This window comes from Eretmochelys imbricata, chromosome 5, assembly GCF_965152235.1.
Source record: "Eretmochelys imbricata isolate rEreImb1 chromosome 5, rEreImb1.hap1, whole genome shotgun sequence".
In the NCBI taxonomy this organism is placed as follows: Eukaryota; Metazoa; Chordata; order Testudines; family Cheloniidae; genus Eretmochelys; species Eretmochelys imbricata.
The window spans coordinates 16,700,965-16,723,142 of record NC_135576.1 but is presented as its reverse complement, the minus strand read 5'-3'; the positions used below and the strand labels follow the sequence as shown (position 1 = coordinate 16,723,142).

The window sequence follows — 22,178 nt, the reverse complement described above, 5'->3', positions numbered from 1 at the left end:
GGCAGGATGACAGGAATAATACATATATTTTTTAAACACTTACTATTTACATGTTTTCCATTTTTTAAAATTTGATCCAGCTGATTAAATATAAGTATATAACATTTATTCAATTTACAAATTCTAGTTAGCTGATTAGTTATTAAGGTGCTCAGAAGTGTGGATGAAAACAGAACCTACAATAGATCAGTTGTGGTTATAGTTATTTACAAAGCAGTATTGTTTTTCTACTGACTTAGTTACCTTCCAAGGAAGCTGAAAGCAAAGGGCCTTGGAAAGCTCTGAATATTTCTTCATAACTGATGTGTATATATTTCATATATACACATTATATATATATACATATACATACACACACAGAGTATAAGAACTATATATATACACACAGTGTAAGAATCTAATGCCACCAGTAAGGGGATCACCTTTCCTTGCTGGTCCCTGTTGTACAGCCTGCACAGAGGACCATCTCCAACAGCCAAACCACTGGTTAAGTGACCACTTGAACGTATCTTGAATGTTTCCAGTACAATTTTGTTCAGATTTTAGCCAAAGACCACCAATTTCTGTTAGAAAAATGATGTAACAATACTTAGCACTTATATAGTACTGTGGCTGCTCAAAGCACTGTACAAACTGCAGCGAATTTACCCATCCAACATCTATGTGAGCAAGGTATTATTATACCTATTTTGCAGGTGGAAAATTTGTAATGGAGACATTAAGTGACTTGCCTAAGGCTACATAGCAAGTAAGTGGAAGACCCAGGATCATAACTCAGTACTCCCTAATTTCCAATTCTCTCCTCCCTTGCAGACCACACTGCCAGGATTTGCTGGTCCTTTGAGCAGTTGCTTAAGATAAGTTTTGCTGCATTATGTTTTTTTATTTCATGCACCCATAGTTATGGTGCTGGGTCTTCTAAAAATGGCAGACTTCAGATCCACATCTAGACTGCAGAAGGAAAAACTTGTTTATGTGAAGAACCAGATTAGAAGAATGTGCTTATTAGTGAAAATTCTCTCTCCCAATGAGAAAACCAAAATGACCCATATACCGTGGGTCAGATTCTTTCCCCATTAATATTCTTGCAGCCTCATTTTCTGTCCTGATGGCCAAATTCTGTCCTTAGTTACATTCTTCCAACCTCTATTTCCTGATTAAAGGCAGAATTTGGTCAAAGGTGGACATAGGACTAATTATGGAAAGAGATACTCTTACATTACTCCTTTTTGTACAGACAATACTCAGATGAGTTCATCAAAGAAGTCCTTTGGTTCAACTTATTAAGAACTTGTCAAACCAGGGGGGGAGTGTCTGACCATAATGAAGGGACTCCCCTTCATCCTTATTCCTTTAAGATGCTATATATAAAAAAGGAAGTTGATTCAACTTCTGTTTATAAACTTGTACAGTCATCTCTCCATTGTACATTGAAGTACCAAATAGGTCCCAAAAGTTACAAGGCAAGATTGTTAAGGCAGCATAAGAAACTCAATATTTCATTCACACCTCTTGACTCCTTTAAGTGTATTTCTGAGGCATCAAAAGGGGTTCCTAGTTTGTGCTCACCTTTTAATAAAAAGGCATTCATTATACTGTAAGAAACTGACATGTTCAATGACAGATCAAACCTTAATTACTGTTCACTCTAGGGTAACTGATGCATTATCAAAGACTTACAAAGAGATTAGCAGTGAATATCAGACATTGTTTCTTTACCACCTCTCTTTCTGAAACACCTCTGTTTGTACAATCTCATTAGGGTGTTCTGAAATACAAGCCCCATTTATATCATTGAGCTTATTGTCTGGGAGATCCTCGGGTTTCGTGCAAAGTTTCAGCGCCCGAGAGATGAAGACATCCAAGTCAAACTGAGGGTCTGTTTCACTGTTTACATCCTTAGATTCTTTATGAGGATGGTGAGGAGATGATGGCAGACTCTGTTCTTGAAGCTCTGGAAGAGGACTAGGGCATTCAAGCCCTGACTGTGTGCTCTTAACCCATTGAGCTATCTCTAGAAAGAGGTTGGATGGTTCTTCTTCCAGTGATAACTCTGCAGTGGGTGCTATAGTTGCTGTTTTCCAGTGCGACAAGTCTAAGATAAGTTTGGGCTCTGAGTAGTGATGGGGCTTATTGTCTCTCCATAGCAGTTTGTCCAAGTAGGAAGGTGACCCCACTTTGTAATCACATGATTTCCCGTAATCAGCATCAAACATTCGGTCCATTGAGGAATGTGATTGCTCCAAGAATCTCTCTGAGCTGCTTTGAGAATATTTGCGTGGATCAACTTGTGCTTCTTCAACAATGGAGTCGGATCCTGCTCGTGGGTCCCGTTGTACCTCCTCTATGTCATGGTATTTATCATGTCGCCACTCCAAATCAGAAGAGAGACTTACTTGATACCTGGGAAAGACATTCTGTGATTAGATGGAAAATTGTTGGCTTTGTTTGTAAGTAGGAGGAGTGTTTAAATAGATGTTCCCGCTGCTGCTGCTTTTACCTTTCCTATGCTAAAGTACCTTTTATCCAAAAATTTCAAGGGCCCAGATCTTCAAAGGTAATTAGGCACCTAACTCCCATTGATTGCAATGTGATTTACAAAGAGTAATTAATTATACCTTCAAAAGCTATTGTGAAATAAATACATCTTACCTATGTGTTAAAGGCTGAGAGTTTAAGTGATTTGCCCAAGGTTATACATGCAAGCAGGGGCAAAGATGGGAATAGATACTAGTAGACCAAATTTCCAGTCCCTTCATCTAACCACTAGACATATTCTCTCTCCCTAGAACATTAGACTCTTGGGCCAACATTAAGTGAACTTTGCGGATCTACCTAGAAACACCTTAAAAAGACTTGTTTTTCTGAAAATCAGATTCCTTTAAGGTGTCCCCTGTTGGGCCCAAATATCACTAATGACTTTTGAAAATCTTGCCTTGTGCTCTAAAATATACTGCCCTCTACCAAAGATCTCCAGGCAGCTGGGAGAACAGTCAAAGCCACTGCTTTAATGTGTCATACCAGGAACTATAAAAGCAAAGGGATAAAAGTGTGACAAACTGACCTTGAGATATTGATTTACTGCTTCACTGACCATAACTGACAAGGATCTAGGGTATGCAGGTTTACATTGAAAGCAGAATCATGAGGCTCTTAAAATTACTCTTTACTTAATTTGGCTTGTTTGCCCCCAGATGCTTGTTCACTCAGACAGGGATATAACTAGTGTTGAACAGGACGGATTTTTAAAATTATTTTTTAGTGATGGTGAAATGTGGTGAATTGACAGTTCTGGATACTTGACTCCCAACCTGATATGACACCTGGAAGGAGCAGTTGTCGGGATGTGAGTACAGTTAGGTCTCTCTGGTCTATTCTGTCCTTGACCTCTCTGCTTAGAGTGCCAACAGAGCTGCCAATTAGCAAATGTTTTTTGTGATAAAAGACATCTGTTCACTGGGAATGGAACCAAGACAACCACATTCATTTCACGTAGGCTGCTGAATTGTATCAGGTGGTAACAGTTCTTAGTCACTATCCACCTGCTGTGGATTTGAACCTGTAGCCTGGATTTCAAAGGTTCCAGAGCACAGTAAAAATCCTCCGAGCCAACCAGGCTCCCCGGGAAGGAAGGAGTTAAAACCGAAACATAAATTTACCTTCACATTCCCTCCACCTCCTCACAATTCATAGCCTCTGTCATTAAAAGTCATCATTTGCCAAGAATTGCCACAAAGTAGTCGCTGATACACCGCAGTGATTTCCTATTCAATGTATATTGAGAACCTGCAGTATGGCAGATAGCACTGTGTGGAAACTCTAGGCAAGGGTTGGCTTTTTAATGCCAGCTTTCAAATTACACAGTTACCAACTAAAAATCACTGATGTAATAAAAGACCAGCTTCCTGGGCACAACAAAGCTATCCTCCTGGTGTGTCGCTTGTCCATATTTTAAAAACAAATACATCTTATTTGTTTTCAGTCCAAAGCATCGTAAGTCGAAACTAGTAGCAGGATTTAAACAGCAGAAACAATGAAAGAGGGTATTGAACCAGCTGCTGTCTCATAAGCAAATGCCTTTTTGAGACAAGATGACATTTCGAAAGAAACTTGTCAGTCATTCAATTGTCTTGTTCATCTCATCTTCTTCTATTTCCCCCACGACAGGAATGGAAGGAAAATTATGATTCAGGAGGAAATCACATCGGTGGTGGCTTACAAGTCGGAGCCCCACTTGGATAACTTTCATATCCTCAAATATAAAGGTTTCAGAGTAACAGCCATGTTAGTCTGTATTCGCAAAAAGAAAAGGAGTACTTGTGGCACCTTAGAGACTAACCAATTTATTTGAGCATAAGCTTTCGTGAGCTACAGCTCACTTCATCGGATGCATACTGTGGAAAGTATAGAAGATCTGTTATACACACAAAGCATGAAAAAATGGGTGTTTACCACTACAAAAGGTTTTCTCTACCCCCACCCCACTCTCCTGCTGGTAATAGCTTATCTAAAGTGATCACTCTCCTTACAATGTGTATGATATAAGAAAACTTCAGTAAATTATTTATGATACACATTGTATGATACACATTGTAAGGAGAGTGATCACTTTAGATAAGCTATTACCAGCAGGAGAGTGGGGTGGGGGGAGACAAAACCTTTTGTAGTGGTAAACACCCATTTTTTCATGCTTTGTGTGTATAACAGATCTTCTATACCTTCCACAGTATGCATCCGATGAAGTGAGCTGTGGCTCACGAAAGCTTATGCTCAAATAAATTGGTTAGTCTCTAAGGTGCCACAAGTACTCCTTTTCTTTTTTCAAAATATAAAAGGGTTAATAATAGCCAAAGGAGTGAGACATCATTCACCTCGACAAACTTTTACTCCTGGAGAAAGTGTGTCTATGAAACGCCATGAAGAGATCATTAATCTTTGAGACACTCAGCAGCTTAACAGCACTACTTTGCAAACCTGCAGTCACCGTATCAGGAACTGCTACTGTAACGCCGACAGACCCCGGTTGGCAGGATCGAACCTGGGGCCTGTGGAGCTTAGTGACTGAGCCTCTACCACATAAGCTAAAAGCCAACTGACTGTTAAGCAGACTCATTTTATCTCTCTCTCTAAGTGGTCTTGGTGCCACTAGATGGGACAGAACACCACACCCAGGAGGTGTGTGGGTTACATACTTCCCCTAGCTGAGGACACACATCCTGAGCTTCAGAGACTTCCCAGTTGAAATCCCGGATGACCCCCCACTTGTAACACCGACAGACCCCAGATGTTGGTGGGCAGGATTGAACTGGGGACTTCTGGGGCTCATGTGCCCTTAATATACATGGTCCTCTGTGCTTTGGTAAATGAATTGGGAGGAACCTTATTCCCAGGAAAATTTTTAGTTTCTTAAAAACATGGTCCCTTTGCCAGGCCCAAACTTATCCATCCCTTCCTTCCACCCATTTGTGGCAACAAGGGAGGTTTATGCTAGCCATAGAGCTACAGTAACTCAGTTAGACTGCACAGCCCAGCCCTAGGAGGCAGGGTGGAGTGTCCCAATCACTGTGAGATGCAAAGCATAGATGGGGAGAGTGCCGCATTTCATACCTGCAGAACTGGGGGCTTGTTGCCATTTTAGGAGTTCTGCAGCAAATCAGCCTTTCAGCTTCTCCATTGGCGAGGTCAGGCTACAACAGACCCAGTATCTGTGGTCTTATGCAGCTTGAAAGGTGGCAGATATAGTGTTCTTAATCAGACCTTTAATGGTCTCAAAGGGTACCAGAATTAGTATTATAGCATTTGGATCAAGAAATAGAAAATAGAGAAAAAGAGCCAAATTCTTCTCATTTAAACAGATGCAACTCAGCTGAAATCAGTGTAATTCCACTCATGTAACAGATTAAAATAGAGCCCAATAATTTACATGCACAGTGAAAACTTGGTCCCACTGGAAATCAATGACAAAATTCTCACTGACTTTAGTGGAACCAGATTTGTGTTAGAATGATCAGCTGGATAATAAAAAATCGGTGTCCTTCCTGGTTTTAGAGCATGTATTACTGATTCATATAACAATGGATCAGAGAAATTCCAAATGAAGTCAATGGGTTTTGCCTGAGTAAGGAGTTCATGACTGCCTAGCCTATTAAGCCATGGATACTGCACCTGTCCCAGTTGGACATCTGGCTCTGGTTGGCTTCCATCAGTAAAATATCATCAATCTCATCCTCAATCCGGAACGGATGCTGAGAAATTGGTTCATCTTCAGGGCAGGAGTATGGGCTCATGTAAGGATGCTGCAAACCCATCTCTGCAGTTAATCGATCCCTGGGGTTAAATGTCAGGATCTTCTCCAGAAAATCAATAGCTGTGTACCACAGAGAAACAGGTTCATTAATTCCTCAAAAGCAAAACTGATTTTATTAACAGAGAAACAGGCTCCTGAATCCATAAAGACCCATCTGTTTGATGTTAATCATCATTAAAATAAGAACAGAATTAAAGGTTAAGTCCTATGTACATCTAACACAGAGGCATATTTGTTCTGGATGCATATGTACCGATCTTATCCTCATTGGGAGTTATGGGCATGCATTGGAACAGTTTTTAGCTTACAGTTTTTAGTTCTTTTAACAAAACAGAGGGTATGGCAGAGATAGATCGACATCTCCAAGAGAGATTGTAGAGTCAAGGCTTTGATCCAGAAGGCAGGTCCTTGTACATGAGCACTGATCCAATTTAAGGATAAGGGGCTAAAATGTTATTGTGGAATACTAACTTCCCACTCCAGCTCCCACAGAAATCAATGGGACTCTTATAGGTGATTCTATAAATCGTTCAGTGTCTCAGAGTAGGGACATGGCTAATAGGGATAGCTGCTTAATTTGGATGTGTGACCGGCACTTTCATGCTTTCAAATCCATTTTATGGACTCACCTGATAGCCGGAAACAGGGACAGCTGTAAACTGATTGTTAAATGTTTGAATGTGCATTTGAGGTGGAATTAAATTTAAAGTGCTATTTTTAAAGTGCCTGGTGTAATCAAGGCTATGAAATAATTCTGCCCATTAACGTTTAAATAATTCTACGTGCATAAAATTTGTTTCAGAAAATACAGTACAATGTGATGCTTTCAATGTACACAAACACATGTGATGTAAGAGCAGCTATAGTGCAATTAAAGTGCATACGAAATACTATTTAAACACCAATGATTTTTCTATCTGTTTATGCTTCCTTTGCATAGGGTATGTGAAAAAGTCAGCTCCTGTTGTTAAGGACATTTGGTTTACTGGGATGCATCTCAGGCCATGGCCTTAAATTCAGATAATAAAAATAGAGGTGTATGTTATTTTTTCTGTCAGATCATGTTTTTAACCCTAAATCCTGGAAATATTAACTTACTGTACCTGTAACAATACTGGTAAATATCCCAATTCATCTGGAAAGAAACTGATCTGGGATCTTCTTTGTGTGCTCACAGGAAGAGTTAACAGTTAACAGTTCAGAGGAAGGAAGGGTGACACCTGTTATACCTGTGTGTAAATATTAACCAATATCTGGTTGTCTCTCACTGGATGATTTTACTGTTTGCATTAATTAATTATGAAGGAATCAAGGTCATTGGTTTGCAACAAGGATCATGGTGAAACAATTCACTCAGAGTTCAAGTCATTTGGGCAAGAAAACTTCAGTAAATTATTTAAGGATGGCAAATGACATTCCTTTCCACAAATCATGAGAGGAAATAAATTCCTTCAGTACTTAATGTCTGGAACCTGACCCAAACTTCAGCTAATGAGAGCTGATGGGTATCACCGTTGATAAGGACAAATAATGGGCTACTCTAATTAAGAGTCACACTGATCTACATGCGTAGGTCTCTGGTTTGACTCTTTACTCACATGAAAGCAATTTTTCCTTGTAGACCTTGCATATGGAATGTCAACCACACTGACAGCCCAGGATTCAGAGCAAAGAGAACAGAGAAAATACACTGCCACATGGCAGCACCTGAGCAGGCTTGGCCAACCATGGATTTCAAATAAGAGCCTAGGGAGTTCCCTGCTTTTTCACCATGTCTGGGAACAGCACAAAGATGAATGCAGAGCCCATGACTTGGTATTCGGAAGCAGAGAGGCAGCCTTGGCATCTGCTCCCTGCCAATGCTCTTGAAATTGTCCTGCCACCCCTGACTAATTAAAAAGCTGCTGGAGAGTACCAATGAAATGCTCAAGCCCTGGTCCAAAGGCTCGTTGCTTGCAGCACTCAGGCACAGAGACAGAAGTCAGTTTTAGTTGGCCCCTGGACCACAGAAGGGAACAATTGTGCTGGAAGCAATTGAAGTGCTACCAGTCATTCCAGGCAGAAAGTCTTGAAGGTAAATACACCTTCTGCCCCAATCCCACAAACAAACAAACAAAAAACAGCCAGGAGTTTGGAAAAAGTCCTGCCTTGGGATACTGTAGGGGCGTGTCAGGGATCTCAGATCTACATGGATGAAAGGAATTATTCTCTCACTGTGCACATGTGTATTTGTCCAAGAAGTAGGGAAACAAGAAAATTATCCCAACTTGGGGATAAATTCTGGGTCAGTTACATTAATAACAACTCCAGAACAGACACATATGAATGCAGCCAAAACAGCATTCACCAGGCTATAGAGGGCAACGTGTCATACTTTGATAGTGTTACACCTCTGAAAGGCAAGGTGCCCACTCTTAAAGTACTGCACTGCTGCCTTGTAGCCAGACTATTAAAGTAAAACGTCTCCTTTAGGACCTTACACACTTCTCCCTTCCCCTGAGCAGGAGTGGGGAGGAACGAAGTGATTTGGGCTGAGGCACAAGGGAAAGGTGAGAGAGTACCAGCTCTGTGAGATGATCCCCATCTCCCCTGGACTCTGGAAAGTCTCTCTGTGTGATCCACGGGGAGATGGGGGAAGTGTGGCATGATGCACGCCAGCCGCCCTTCTTAATATCATTGCCCACAAACCTGGAGCAATTCCCTAGCATAACACTGATCCAGGTAGCATTAACTTATGACATTTCCCCATGCCCTGATGTGATTCCTTCCTTAGGATGGGGCTGGGAGCCTAGTGGCCTGGGGGATGCCACAGGGCCTAGCTGCTGAGGGGGTGGCTGGGGCAAGATGAATCGTGAAAGGAATTCTTCCTGGAGAGAGCAGGTCTCCAGCAGCTCTCCTGTGGTGTTGTGTTTGAACTTGGGGGATGGTTCCTCTTGTATAGCCCACTGGGGGGAGATCTCGTCTTAAAATCAGGAGGATGAGAGAAACCTGATCAAAATGTGACTTAAAGCTACAGTACCTTCGCCATTCAATTCCGGAAGCAGCTTGCGTAAAGGTTTCTTCACTTCCCAGGTGCTGTTGATGAAAGTTGGCATCACTTTGAGCAGCTCCTCTTTGTCCTCTTCATGGACAACGGGGATCGTCTCCAGAATGAGCTGCATCTGTTCCAGCTCATGATTCCCTATATGAGCAAACAACAGGCTTTCAGTGCTGGTGAGATTTTTTTTCATTGTTGGGTGCCTTTATGTTGTTGTGATTTTGGTTTGGAGTTTTTGAAGACAGAGGATTTTTTCCACTTCTTTTTTTAATCTTAGGAAAATCAAGAATATAAAGTCTTGAATTGGGTATTTTCCCCCTAAAAGTATCCTTGTAGGAGCAGAAATGTGGGAGGAGAGCGTTCTCGGACCTTAGTTAAAGGGATCAAGATGTTGAACCTTCAACTAAAGCTTTCTTCCCTAGGGCTTGTTTTTATTACCACCAGTTCTAATCAGCTGGAATAAATATCCCTTCCCCATTCAGTTGCTGAGGTTTCACTTCCTTGATACTTGTAATGTTGCTACTGGTGACTTAATTGGGAGTTTCAGTCTGATGGCCCAGACTGAATGGACATAGAGGTGGAATTTCCCCCTTCGAGATGGGAGCTCTCCAGGTCAATGTTCTGGCAACTAGTGGGCATTGCAAGAGAAGCTTACACTGCTACTGTCTGTGCTGTGCCCGTTGAATAGTTAAATAGAGGAGGACTTCACTCCCCTGACCCATTGACTTGGCACCTTCCATAAGCTCTACATCCATTAAACAAAACGAGAGTGGTCAAGCTTGGCTTTGGCACCTCACTTCTGTCCTTGAAGAGGATGGGCCAATGATGCAGGCCAGGTCTACTCTGGAAAAGGCTGTCAGCATAGCTATGCCAGCAAACCTTCCTCGTGGAGATGCAGTTTATATGGGCAAAAAAGTCCTTTTGCCAGTATAACTTATATCAGAAATAAACTATACCATTAAAAGCACAGTAGTGCAGATATGTGTCTACACTAGGGCTTCTGGATGACATAGAAACATCACACACACAAAAATCACACCCCATATCACATTGCTATGCCAGGCAAATCCCCCGAGAAGGCAGCATAATGACCTATGGGGTTTCACACTGGGATGCCGTGCTTCCTCTGTTCCTTCAGGCTTGCCCAGGTCTAGAACTGGGGAGCGGGGCTGAGTTGTTTGGGAAAAAATCCTGATTTAAAGCTTCAGTTCTGGAGGTTGGTGGATAGGAAACTGATTCTTGCTAAGAAATACGTTTACGGGCAGTGTGGCTTTACCCAGTGATTTACAAACACGGGGCCAGATTACTCACTGCACAGGCAGGACAAGAGGCAAGAAGCTCCTGCTCTTGTGCTCCCACATTGTACCTGCTGCAGTCCCTGTGCTTCCCCAAGTGTAAGGGCTGCTCCCTCCAGGTCACCCCAAAGAGTATGGTGCGTGCCCAGGCTGAGGGGGGCGGTCCCCGAGCTCTTGCAGTGACTCAGCCATGACATCAGGACAGAAAGGAAATGAGGCAGGGCTGATTTTATACCCTGATGCAGCCTCTATCATTGGCAAACGGTATCTAGTGCAGAGCCCCGCAATGCCCCATAGGAACCAGGGCAGGGGCTGGTGGGGGAGACTGGTCCACAGTACCAAAAGGACAAGTGGCCTTTGCAGTCCCATTGGCAGGACTGGCTTTATGCACCAGGAAAGCCAGCACATGCTTGGGGGCGGCACAATTACAGGGGCGGCACGTTCCAGCCACCCTTTTCTTCTTTGGGCAGTTGCGCTCTCGGAGCTTGGGGCGGCAAATTTTTTTGCTTGGGGTGGCAAAAAACCTAGAGCCGGCCCTGCCCCTTGGACCGTACCCAGTTGCCATGTTATGTCTCTGATTCGGCAGCCTTGCAGAATCTTTGCTAATTAAATGTTCCCCTTGCCACCTTTTAAATTCTCAGGCAAAGGAACAAACGTACTCCTGATGCACTCCATCACGGTGTGGCTACCTGTCAGCTGCAGGCTGGTAGCTGCTCAGAAACCAGCAATGAGCACGCCCAGTAAACCTATAGCTCTGCCTGAACTCCCCGCCTGTCTTTTCCAGAAATCACTCAAACAGCCAGGTATTAAAAAATCCTCTTAGCATTTGCAGACCCAGGCTTTTAGCCAACATTTTGGCCTCACATGGGCTTTTTGCGCTGGTGTTTTCCTGCATCCAATGAAGTGAGCTGTAGCTCACGAAAGCTTATGCTCAAATAAATTGGTTAGTCTCTAAGGTGCCACATGTACTCCTTTTCTTTTTCCTGAGTATAGTTAAAGGTGACATCCTGTGATTATTTATTTCTCTAGCAGTAGCACTTAAGGGCTGCATGACTCCAGACACTGCCTAAGGTTAGGCTCCAAATCTGTATTTAGGAACTTAAATAAAAGTGGTCCAAATTCCAAAGGTCCTCAGTGGGTTTTCTGGGTGCTCCGAAGGACAGGCCTCTTATTTAAACAGATATACTGGACAAATCGCGCCTCCCACCAGAGAAAAACCTGTTCTGTTTAGCAAGGCACAGCTAGACTATATGATAGTTTAGAGTGGGTGATAAAGAATCAACTGCACACAACTGAAACTGAAGGCGGTGGAGGAGGTTGTTACTACACTAGCCACCAGTGAGATTTCGGTAAGGCCGAGGGCCAACGCTCCTACTCTTACAAAAAGTGCTGTGAAATCTTTAATGATCCTCTAAAATATATGGATGACCTCTCCAGTATTATAATCTGAAGAATGTCTGGTTTACCTCCAGGTGGCTGTTGTCTTTACACTATCCCACTGCTGGTGCATTATCTGAAATGACTAGCCCAGTCCACACCTGGCCTCTATGACAGCTAGGATATTTGTCTCAGTGTTCCCCCATCTGTTATATCCATTTGTTGTCTCTTGCGTTATGCTTAGAGTGTAAGCTCCTCTGAGCAGGGACTGTCTTTTTGTTCTGTTTGTGTTTGTACAGTGCCTAGCACAATGGTCTAGGATTGGTGTCCCCTAGATGCTAACACAATAAAAATAATATTTCATAGGATAATAGTGGAAAAAATTTCAGTCACTGTAAAATCACATTTTTGCTTTGCCCATGTTCACATTCCCTTCATGTTCATTTCTCGCAAACCTGCAGCACAGCAGAGTTTTCCTGGCATAAATGTTTGCGAAAGTGAATTTCAGAGGCCAAGAATACTCAGACACATGAAAGGGAATTTTGCGTGCATAAGTATTTGCTCTAGAAATACTTGAGCACTCATCCGAGCAGGGACCAGAAACGCCATCATGTGACTTATCTGACAATTTGCAGTAAAGCAACACAGCTGGAACAACAAATAGCCACCATCCAGAGAGAAGTGAACTGTTTTCAAACAATCAGCAATGTTTAAAAAAATGCCATCACATAATAAATTCAAAGGAACCAAGATCAGCTCATGATAGTCTGTGACCAGAAAAAGAGATTGAATTTTTCAAATAAGTCCTCATTATAAATTACCTGGCTCTAGAGACTAACATTCAGCTGTGGTTTCACCATTCCTTCTCAGCTGAGCTCAACACTTTCAGTTTTCTAACAGCAATCTATCTAGCTGCTTAGAAGCAGATAAAAGCCAGTTTTGGTGCTTGGAGAGGGGACTAAAATATTCTTTTTCTTGAAGCATGCACAGGCAGACATAAGAAAAGATTGACACAGTGAGAATTTCTATAAAGAAAACAAACAGATGTATTAAAGCTTCACAGACAGCACATGCAAGGATTAGTACTGCCAAGAGAAGTTTATCAGTACAAGCAGTTTTCAGATGTTCTCCATGGGTAAAATGTACGACAAAAGGCAGCTTACATCAACCTAACTCTGTAAGCATCTACCCTAAAATGCAGCTCCCACTGATGTCACTTGCCCACTACACCTACTTAATAACTCCACCGCCGCGAGAGGCGTAGCGCTTAGGCCGATGTAGTTAGGTCGATGCAGCGTCACTGAAAACACTACGTTATTGACATCGACTGTTGCTGCCTTCAAAAGCTGTCCCACAATGTCCCACACTGACAGTTAAATTGATGCAAGTGCTTGGGAGGATCCTTGGGAGGATCCACCTCACCGATACAAGGAGCATAGTGCGGACATGCAAAGCGATTTAATTACTGCAGTGGCTGTAAGTTGACGTAACTTAGGTCGACTTAATTTTGTAATGTAGACCTGCCCTTAGACTACTCACCGTGCATAAAGTTAAGGACATGTGCAAAATTTTGCAGGACTGGGACGTAAATTAAATGGTTGCCATGCATCAATGGAACTGTCAAAGATACCTCTTTTAATACTGGTAAATTTCTCCACTGCTAAAAATCCTGAGATTTAGCAAATGACGTAGTTGTCCAGATATTACTAAATTTCCATTCAAGGGTGATTATCAATCAGTGGAAAGAAATAAATGGTGGAGGAGTTAGAATGGACCCAGAGTTCACTGAGACATCAGCTCTTAACAGAGCAAGTATGGGGTGAAGTCAATATTTTAACTGTTAATTCTATTCTTTATCGAAGACTGAATTTGGACCAAGAGTTCCCATGATGGTTTTCACTTTCTCATGTGTATCAAGAAGCGGCACTGCATAAATACCGAGCTGTACTATCAGCTTTCTGTCTGCCTGAATCTCTGCTTATAAACATCCCGTCACCAGTGCTCAGCCAATCGGCTAAGATCAGCTGGATATCTATAGCTGATCAACAAGAGGGGATTTTTGTACCATGAAGTTCCTTGAAGGTTGAATGATTTTTTCCCAACCTGCTTTGCCAGTAAACCATGGGCTGTAGAGCTACAGCGAGAGTAATGAGCATTTATCTGTGAAATATTTACAGGCCAGCAGTTCTGACCATGCTGCTAGCGATGGCCAAGTGAGATAGAGCAATCCAGCCAAGAATGTGGCTACTGCAGGAGAGTTTGATGGAATCTCATCAGTGTTGTTCTAAATTATTAACACTGCTATCAAAGTCAAACTCACATCTACTTTCATTATTATTTTAGAAGCTGAAATTATGTGCCTTTATTAACCAGGGATGCTAGACAGAGACATCATATAGAGGGGGCGATCACCTCTCTGAGACATAATGTAAGGAACCCATGACAACGAACAGCAGACACCATAATCGCCAGCTGAACTACCAAACTGCAGCCTCAGTGATAGAAACTAGGTCTTGCAGCTCCAAAACAAACTGGCATCTTCCATTTCAGTCACAGGAGACAGTCTATCGGTTACAGTAGCATCAGTAAAAAAAATGAGGAGTCCTTGTGGCATCTTAGAGACTAACAAATTTATTTGGGCATAAGCTTTCGTGAGCTAAAACCCACTTCATCAGATGTATGAAGTAAAAGATACAGGAGCAGGTATAAATACTTGAAAGGATTATGCCAAATAAATTTGTTAGTCTCTAAGGTGCCACAAGGACTCCTCGATTTTTTTGCTGATACAGACTAACACGGCTACCACTGAAATCAGTAGCATCAGTGCTTACCCTGTGAGCATCAATCACTAGAGGAAAACACAGGGTCAGATTCCGCTGTCAGTTACCCTGTGTAAATCCAGAGTAACTCCCACTCCCAGTCAATGGAATCAGTGCAGATTTACAGTAGTGTAAATCAGATCAGATTCTGGCCCACTGTCACAGACACTTAAACATGCTGGACAATCCATATGGAAGAGGGCAATACACACTCAGTGCACATGGTGGCTGCCCCTTCTGAGGGTGCTTGGGGAAGGAGGGGACAGGGCCTGGCAGCATTACAAACCCTGAGCTTAGGGGAGAGCAGTGACTCTTCTGGAACTTCTTTGGGGCGGGGGGCACACAGAGTTTGAAGGGGCAGGGAGGAGGACCAGTGGGTACATGGCACCATGCCTCCACCCCCGGAAACCAGCAAGTGCAATGGGAATGGCATGCAGGTGGGAGGATACGCTGTGCCCTAGAAATGGGTATGGCAGTAGATGTGCTCCCTCTGTGTGCTGGGGAGTTCAAGGAGGTCTTTTTTCTTCCCAGTGTATAATACCTCCCAGGGGTCTCCCTGGAGCAATGCATCATCATGCCCCCCACCTTTCCCCTCCCCTTCCTCAGAGTTCTGCCTACTGGCCTGATATAGCCCTTACCCAGCATGTGACAATGGGTTTAAATGGACATTCCAAAAGGCAATGATTAAATTAGTGCTGATGGTCATCACCCCCCACAATACACACCATCAGTAGGGGCTCATATAAAGATATTTCAGATTTGGGGGGTAAGAAGAGAAAGAAACATCCGAATTTAAATGACAGAGAGACCTATTCTTAGGGCTTCCTGCAGTGTTCTGCTACAGTGATGCTCCCTAATCTCCAACCAGCTGCAAATGAATACGTTCTCCTACAGAAAAGCTACGTTCTGGATATTCAGAGCTTTGTACAGTGACTCCACGTGAAACTAAAGGAGAAAACCAGGAAACGAACGGTTTGTCGTTAGGCTAAATCCCTAAGTGGGATGCAAATTACAAGTTGTTAAAAATCAAAAGGTCTTAATGGTAATTCTTATTTCTGGCCACTGATTGCTGAATGTGTCCAACACAAAAGCTGCTAACTGAAACCTGAAATAGCTAGTGCTCTTTGGAAGACAGGTCTCTCTATCTGTTTATCCTGTATTTATACAACTGGTATGACGGTTGTGAGTGCATTAATTTATGAAAGACAAGACAGGAACTAAAGATACTATGTTAATGTTGTTATCTAGAGTATTAGGAGTTGAGACATCATACCCTATCTCTTTGGAAAGGTGACTTCCCCTTAGACTTGCAGACAGGTCTAGGATTTGGAGTCAGCACTTCAGTCTCAGGATAATTAAACTTTTCAAACGTATCGCTGCACTATGTTAAAAAAGAGAGAAATGTGTCAGAGAAATCCCCCTTTGGCAGTGTTGTTGTAGCCGTGTTGGTCCCAGGATATTAGAGAGACAAGGTGGGTGAGGTAATATCTTTTATTGAACCAACTTCTGCTGGTGAGAGAGACAAGAGCACGTCTGCAGGTGTGTGTAAGCTCAAAAGCTTGTCTCTCTCACCAATGGAAGTTGGTTCAATAAAAGATATTACCTCACCCACCTTGTCTCTCTAATATCCTGGGACAAACACGGCTACAACAACACTGCATACAACAACGTGATATCAAAATCAGTCGACGTGACACTGTAGCGGGGCAGTTACCCTGCTCCTGGGAGAAAAGGTAGGCTGATTGGAGAAGTGGCCACAGCTGGGGCCACATCTAATCAGGTCACAGCAGGCCCTGATAAGAAGGGCTAAGGGAGGAGCTAGGTCACAGTCTCTCTCTAGCCTTAGAGGGAGAAGGACCTAGCTGCCTGGGAATAGGGTACCTGAAGCAGAGCAGTGCTAGGGAAAGGCAAGAGGAGCTGGGGAGCTCGAGCCTGGCAACTCCCCAGTCTGAGGCCTTGCTAAAGGCCAAAGCAGGTACTGGGCTGGGAGGTGCAGCCCGGGAATAGGCAGAGGCAGTTGGTCTGACCCCCTTGCCAATGATGAGTGGCCATTACAGACTGCAGTCTGCCCCAGTGAGAGGGGGCTAGATGATGACTGGCAGTAGCCACTGAGGCAAGGTGGGTGTAGAGGGTTGGGGGAGACCCAGTGTGTGGGTCTACTGCTGGGGCAGAACCCTGAGGAAAAGGGCACTGGGGTCCAGAAGGGACATAGGGGGCCTGAGGCAGGTGAGACACCAGCCACCAGGAGGTGCTCTGAGTGCTGGAAGAGCGAATTCCCAAACAACCAGCAGGAGGCGCTGCTCCTCTGAGTCTTCGTGCTGTTACAGACACCTGTGAATTGTTTTAGGCAAAACATCCTAAAAATGTCCAAACCAGCATTAAAAGCCATCACAGAGCTATTTTATACTCCCCAATAACTGAGCTACCAAATTTAAATTGTTGGTTTGTTGCAAATGTCTATTTCACTGACTAAAGGTGAACTGACTCCTAGCTTCAATTTTAATAAATATGTCAAAATCTAAGAACTTTGGTCTTCAAGGGGCTCATGAAAAGTACAGGCCTCCCTGTCCATACACCGTGCAGCTGGTCTCTTCTACAATGGGGCATTTCTCCTTCACTAGAGACCCTGGGACTAATCAAAATTCTAAGTGGTTTAGCAGGCTCTAGCTCTTTCTGTTATATGTATTTCAAACGTCATAAAGCAGAAACCGATAAATGCAATGGATCTTTGTGAACGCTAGAAGGAGTGCAGGGAAAGAGAAGAGAGGAGAACAGCACGATTAAGGTTAGAAGCCAAACGTTATGCAGCTTGCTTTGTTTTTCTGTGCACACAGGGATCTGGTCCTGCTCCCATTGACACCAGTGAGGCAGACACAATGTACAGAACACAAGCTTAAACAATTACTTCATTAAATAAACCATTTAGCCAAGGATGCATGTCATGATACATGACAGTAGGCGTCACAAGGTGGCGCTGTTATATATAATCTTTCCAAATTCTTTTTCTTAATGTGCAAGCAAGTTTTTATTCATGGAAGAAGATGTGCTGTGTTGTTAGTTTGGGGGCATGCAAGCTGATATGTGGAGGGAGCTGTGCGAGCAGCAGGAGAATTTACTGTCTGCACTGGGTTCTGCTTGAAAGAGGGCTTTGGCGTTGGGCTGAGGTTCCTAGGAGATGGGATTGTCCCGAATGCTCTTTGCCCATCTCATTTCAGAGCTGATGTACCTGCGTAAATAAAACAAGTTCTACTCAGCATATACCCAGAATCTTCTTCACTGATTTCTCCACCACTAGGAAGCCAACTTGCAAAGCTTGGGAAAGTCTGCTACAACTCAGGGAAGGGGCAATGCTGGTGTGAGAATGGGGACACTGGTGTCAGAAAAGACAACAATACAATAATATACTTTAAGTCAGAATTATTATTTGTATTACATCAATGTTTAAGACAGGGGTTGGCAACCTTTGGCATGTGGCCCATCAGGGTAATCCGCTGGCGGGCCGTGAGACATTTTGTTTACGTTGACCATCCATAGGCACGGCCCTCCACAGCTCACAGTGTCTGGGAACGGCGAACCACTGCCACTGGGAGCTGCGGGGGGCTGTGCCTGCAGACAGTCAACAAAATGTGGATTACCTTGATGGGCCGTGTGCTGAAGGTTGCCGACCCCGATCTAGGGACCCCAACTAAGATCAGGACCCCTCTGTGCTAAGTCCTATACAGACAGAGAATAAAAGCTAGCCCCTGCCCTGAACAGCTTGCAATATCAACAGACAAAAGAGACAAAGTGTTGTGGGGGGGGATGGGGAGGGAGAAATAGAACATACAAGCAGAATGAGCATTGGGATGATTTGCAAACAGCATGCTAGGTCCTTGATTTTTCTTGTTGTTGTTACGTTGTTTCTTTTTAAAAAAAATAATTGGAGGGTATTAGCTGAAAAGAGACCAGGAATGCAGAGGGCCATTACACGGGGTGTTATAAGAAGAAAGGGAGCACAGAGGGCATATGAACTGAGGCTGAAGTCAAGAGTGGGTGAACTGTGAATGAATAACCAATCATCAGAGGGCAAGGATGACCCTGAGCATGTGGGCAAGACCCATCAGCCAGACATCTGGGAAAGAATTTTCTGTAGTAACTCAGAGCCCTCCCCACTTAATGTCCTGTCACCGGCCAATAGAGATATTTGCTACTCGCAGTCGCAGATGGGCCACATGCCCATGTAGGCAGTCTCATCATACCATCCCCTCCATAAACTTACCAAGCTCGGTCTTGCAGCCAGATAGGTTTTTGCCTCCACTGCTCCCCTTGGAAGGCTGTTCAAAACTTCACTCCTCTGATGGTTAGAAACCTTTGCCTAATTTCAAGCCTAAACTTGTCGATGGCCAGTTTATATCTATTTGTTCTTGTGTCCACTTTGGTGCTTAACTTAAATAACTCCTCTCCCTCCCAGGTATTTATCCCTCTGATGTTTTTTATAGCGAGCAATCATATCTCCCCTCAGCTTTCTTTTGGTCAGGCTAAACAAGCCAAGTTCTTTGAGTCTCCTCTCATAAAATAGGTTCTCCATTCCTCTGATCATACAAATAGTCCTTCTCTGCATCTGTTCCCATTTGAATTCATCTTTCTTAAACATGGGGGGACCAGAATTGCACACAGTATTCCAGATGAGGTCTCACCAGTGCCTTGTATAATGGACTAACACTTTCCTATCTCTATGGAAATACCTCACCCGATACATTCTAGGACTGCGTTGGCCTTTTTCTGAGCCACATCACATTGATGGTCATAGTCATCCTGTGATCAATCAATACACCCAGGTCTTTCTCCTCCTCTGTCACTTCTAACTGATACGTCACCAGCATATAGCAAAAATTCTTATTAGTTCATAAGTACATGACCTTGCACTTTGCAGATTCCTTCTCTTGTTCACAGGAGGGAACCAATCTCACAACCAAAAATATGTTTGTATCAGCAAAGTGATAAAACACATTCTGCATCCCTGCTGGAGCTTTGCTGGGTGGAGCAGCACCGCCTCATCTTGACCTAACACACTGCTCTGTTTTTTTAAATATCAAATTTACTGTAAGTTTGCTGCGCTGGGTTGGCAGAGAACAAGCTGAGAATGTGTCAACTTGTTTGTACCTCTAAATCCAAACCATCCTTCTCACCAAAAATGGACTAAGCTATTGCTGTAAACAGCTAACCTCAGGGAGTGGATGGCTTGGGAGTTAGTGATGGCCTTTAGAGCTTTTGTCAGAAGGCTACCAGTTCAAATCCAGAAAAGGTCAGTAGGAATAGGTGTTCAGTGGCTTCTGTGAAGCACGACTGGTCGATCTCAGTCCTATTCTGAGTGGACACACAATACCTTCCCTCACAAAGGGCACGCTTGTTGGCAGTGCCCCAAGAGGCAGAATACTGATGGGGGCACATCGGCAGCATGCGGCAGAGGGGGAAGCCTGCAGAACTGCTACTTGTGCTATACCTGCTTTGTGTGTAAACAGAGGATCCAGCTCACCAGGGCTATTAGTCTGGCACCTTCCACAATCTGTTTATTGACTAAGGGCTTGAGAATCTATGGAAAGATCCCCACTGACTTCAGTGAGCCCTGGATCAGACCTGTAATATGGTTTAACTGAAAATCATGGGTCTGGCAAATCTTGAGGGTAGGAGAAGCAAATAAACATGGAAGAGTCTTTTACGATCAGGGGCCAAGGTAGGCAAAGCATGGAAAAGACGTTCCAAAAAGAGGGGCCCATTGTTCGAGCGTTACACAAAGACAGAGAACAGTTGCAAATAAGGCTACTGCATGCAGTTGCAAGTGGCCAGGCGGCATTTTTATTTTTATTCAATAAATTGTACCACCACATTCAGGGAGGCAGTGTGACCTAGTGGCTAGACCAATCAGGTGACCTTGGTTCTATTCCTGGTTCTGCCACTGGCCTGCAGGGTGACTCTGGGCAAGTCATTTCCCCACTCTGGGTCTCAGTTTCCCCACCTGTAAAATGGGGGTGATGACACTGACTTCCTTTGCAAAGCACTTTGAGTTCTACTGACGAAAAGCCCTGTATTTGTATTACAGCACAGAATGATACATGATATGCTTTTGCATTTCAAGCATTTTCTCTTCGGAGGACTGGAGAGAAGAGGATTCATGTTAGTTGCTTGGCTGTGAATTCTGTTCTCAAGGTAAAAACAATAAATCTGATTCTGGTGGTATTACAGATTACTAAAACTTCAATTTTGTGAGCTATTTTGGTATCCTCAGTGCCCTTTGATGTATCTGTAGCCTTCTCATTTATTTACATCCTCTGTCTCTCACGCCCCGCCCCCCATCTACTGTACAGATAGGCACAGAGGACAAAGGTCTAACAAGAGACACTAGTTTAAGAGCTGTTGTTTCCTATAATTGATTATCGTTATTCATTTAAATTGTTTAAGCATCTCAGACAGGCTACTGAGCTAATGATATTGATTCGTGCTAAGCACCCAAATTAAACTATATCATTGAAGCATGTACGAAAATCAATTAATCCAGATGTAATTATAAAGAGGTTTACAATGGTCTCTGTGAGCAAAATCATGCAATTGTCTCTTATGGTCTATTTACTTGGGGCCCAAGACCGTCAAACATGCTGTGTACGCTCAGAGTGACACGGTCAGGGACCATATGGGCACCATATGTGTTTGTGCAGCAGGGATGGAGAAGCTAACCTGAGCGGCTACGCTGCCTGCATACACAAACAGCCTGACCTGCAAACAGCTGTAAACCAGACTGCCGGTCACAGTCCTGATTTAAAAACAGATTTGTAAAGAGAGCGCCGGGGCAGATCCTCTATTGTAGACAGACGCCTGCCCTTCTCCTTATACTGAGAGTTGTGTGTCCATGTAGAGAGGATCCCTCTCCTGAAGTGGTCCTTAAGGGCCGAGCACGAAGGCCTGGGTAGGTGGGATCTCTGTGCCATACCTTGGCTCTGTAATCAGGGGAGCAGGGAGAGATGCCATGTCCACAGCCACAGAAACATTTTTAGAGTGGCAGAAACTGAAAATCAGTAAGAGCTAGTGGTGTTAGGTTGCCTGGTCCACGCTGCTGTCAGAGCAGGAGTATTACATATATATGTACACATATGGTGCTTGGCCAGGTTTGAGTGATTCAGACAACTGGGTTTTCATCAGTCCTCCCACCGGGATGTTGTTGCACAGTATAACGTGCCTCAGACCTGGCCTACACACAGCTTTGTACCAGCACAACTATGTTGCGTAGGGGTGCGATGATTTTTTTTTTAACTCGATATAGTTATGCTGGTACAATTCCCAGTAAAAAAGTGCCTGACGCTGGTATAGTT

At 43.5% G+C, this 22,178-nt stretch overlaps 1 protein-coding gene across 2 annotated transcripts in view; it reads right to left on the bottom strand.

Annotated features, from left to right (window-relative positions):
• Positions 1–1,715: 1,715 nt before the first annotated feature.
• Positions 1,716–22,178, bottom strand: part of MAPK4 (mitogen-activated protein kinase 4) — a 69,580-nt gene continuing 49,117 nt past the window's right edge. Inside the window, exons 3-6 of one of the 2 annotated variants that reach the window (XM_077816216.1) lie at positions 9,327–9,488; positions 6,161–6,367; positions 5,039–5,045; positions 1,716–2,403 (exon numbers count right to left, since the gene is read on the bottom strand). In XM_077816216.1, the coding sequence (XP_077672342.1) occupies positions 1,716–2,403; positions 5,039–5,045; positions 6,161–6,367; positions 9,327–9,488 (1,064 nt within the window). The remainder of the gene's footprint in view (positions 2,404–5,038; positions 5,046–6,160; positions 6,368–9,326; positions 9,489–22,178) is intronic. The other variant, XM_077816217.1, reaches the window with a different exon arrangement.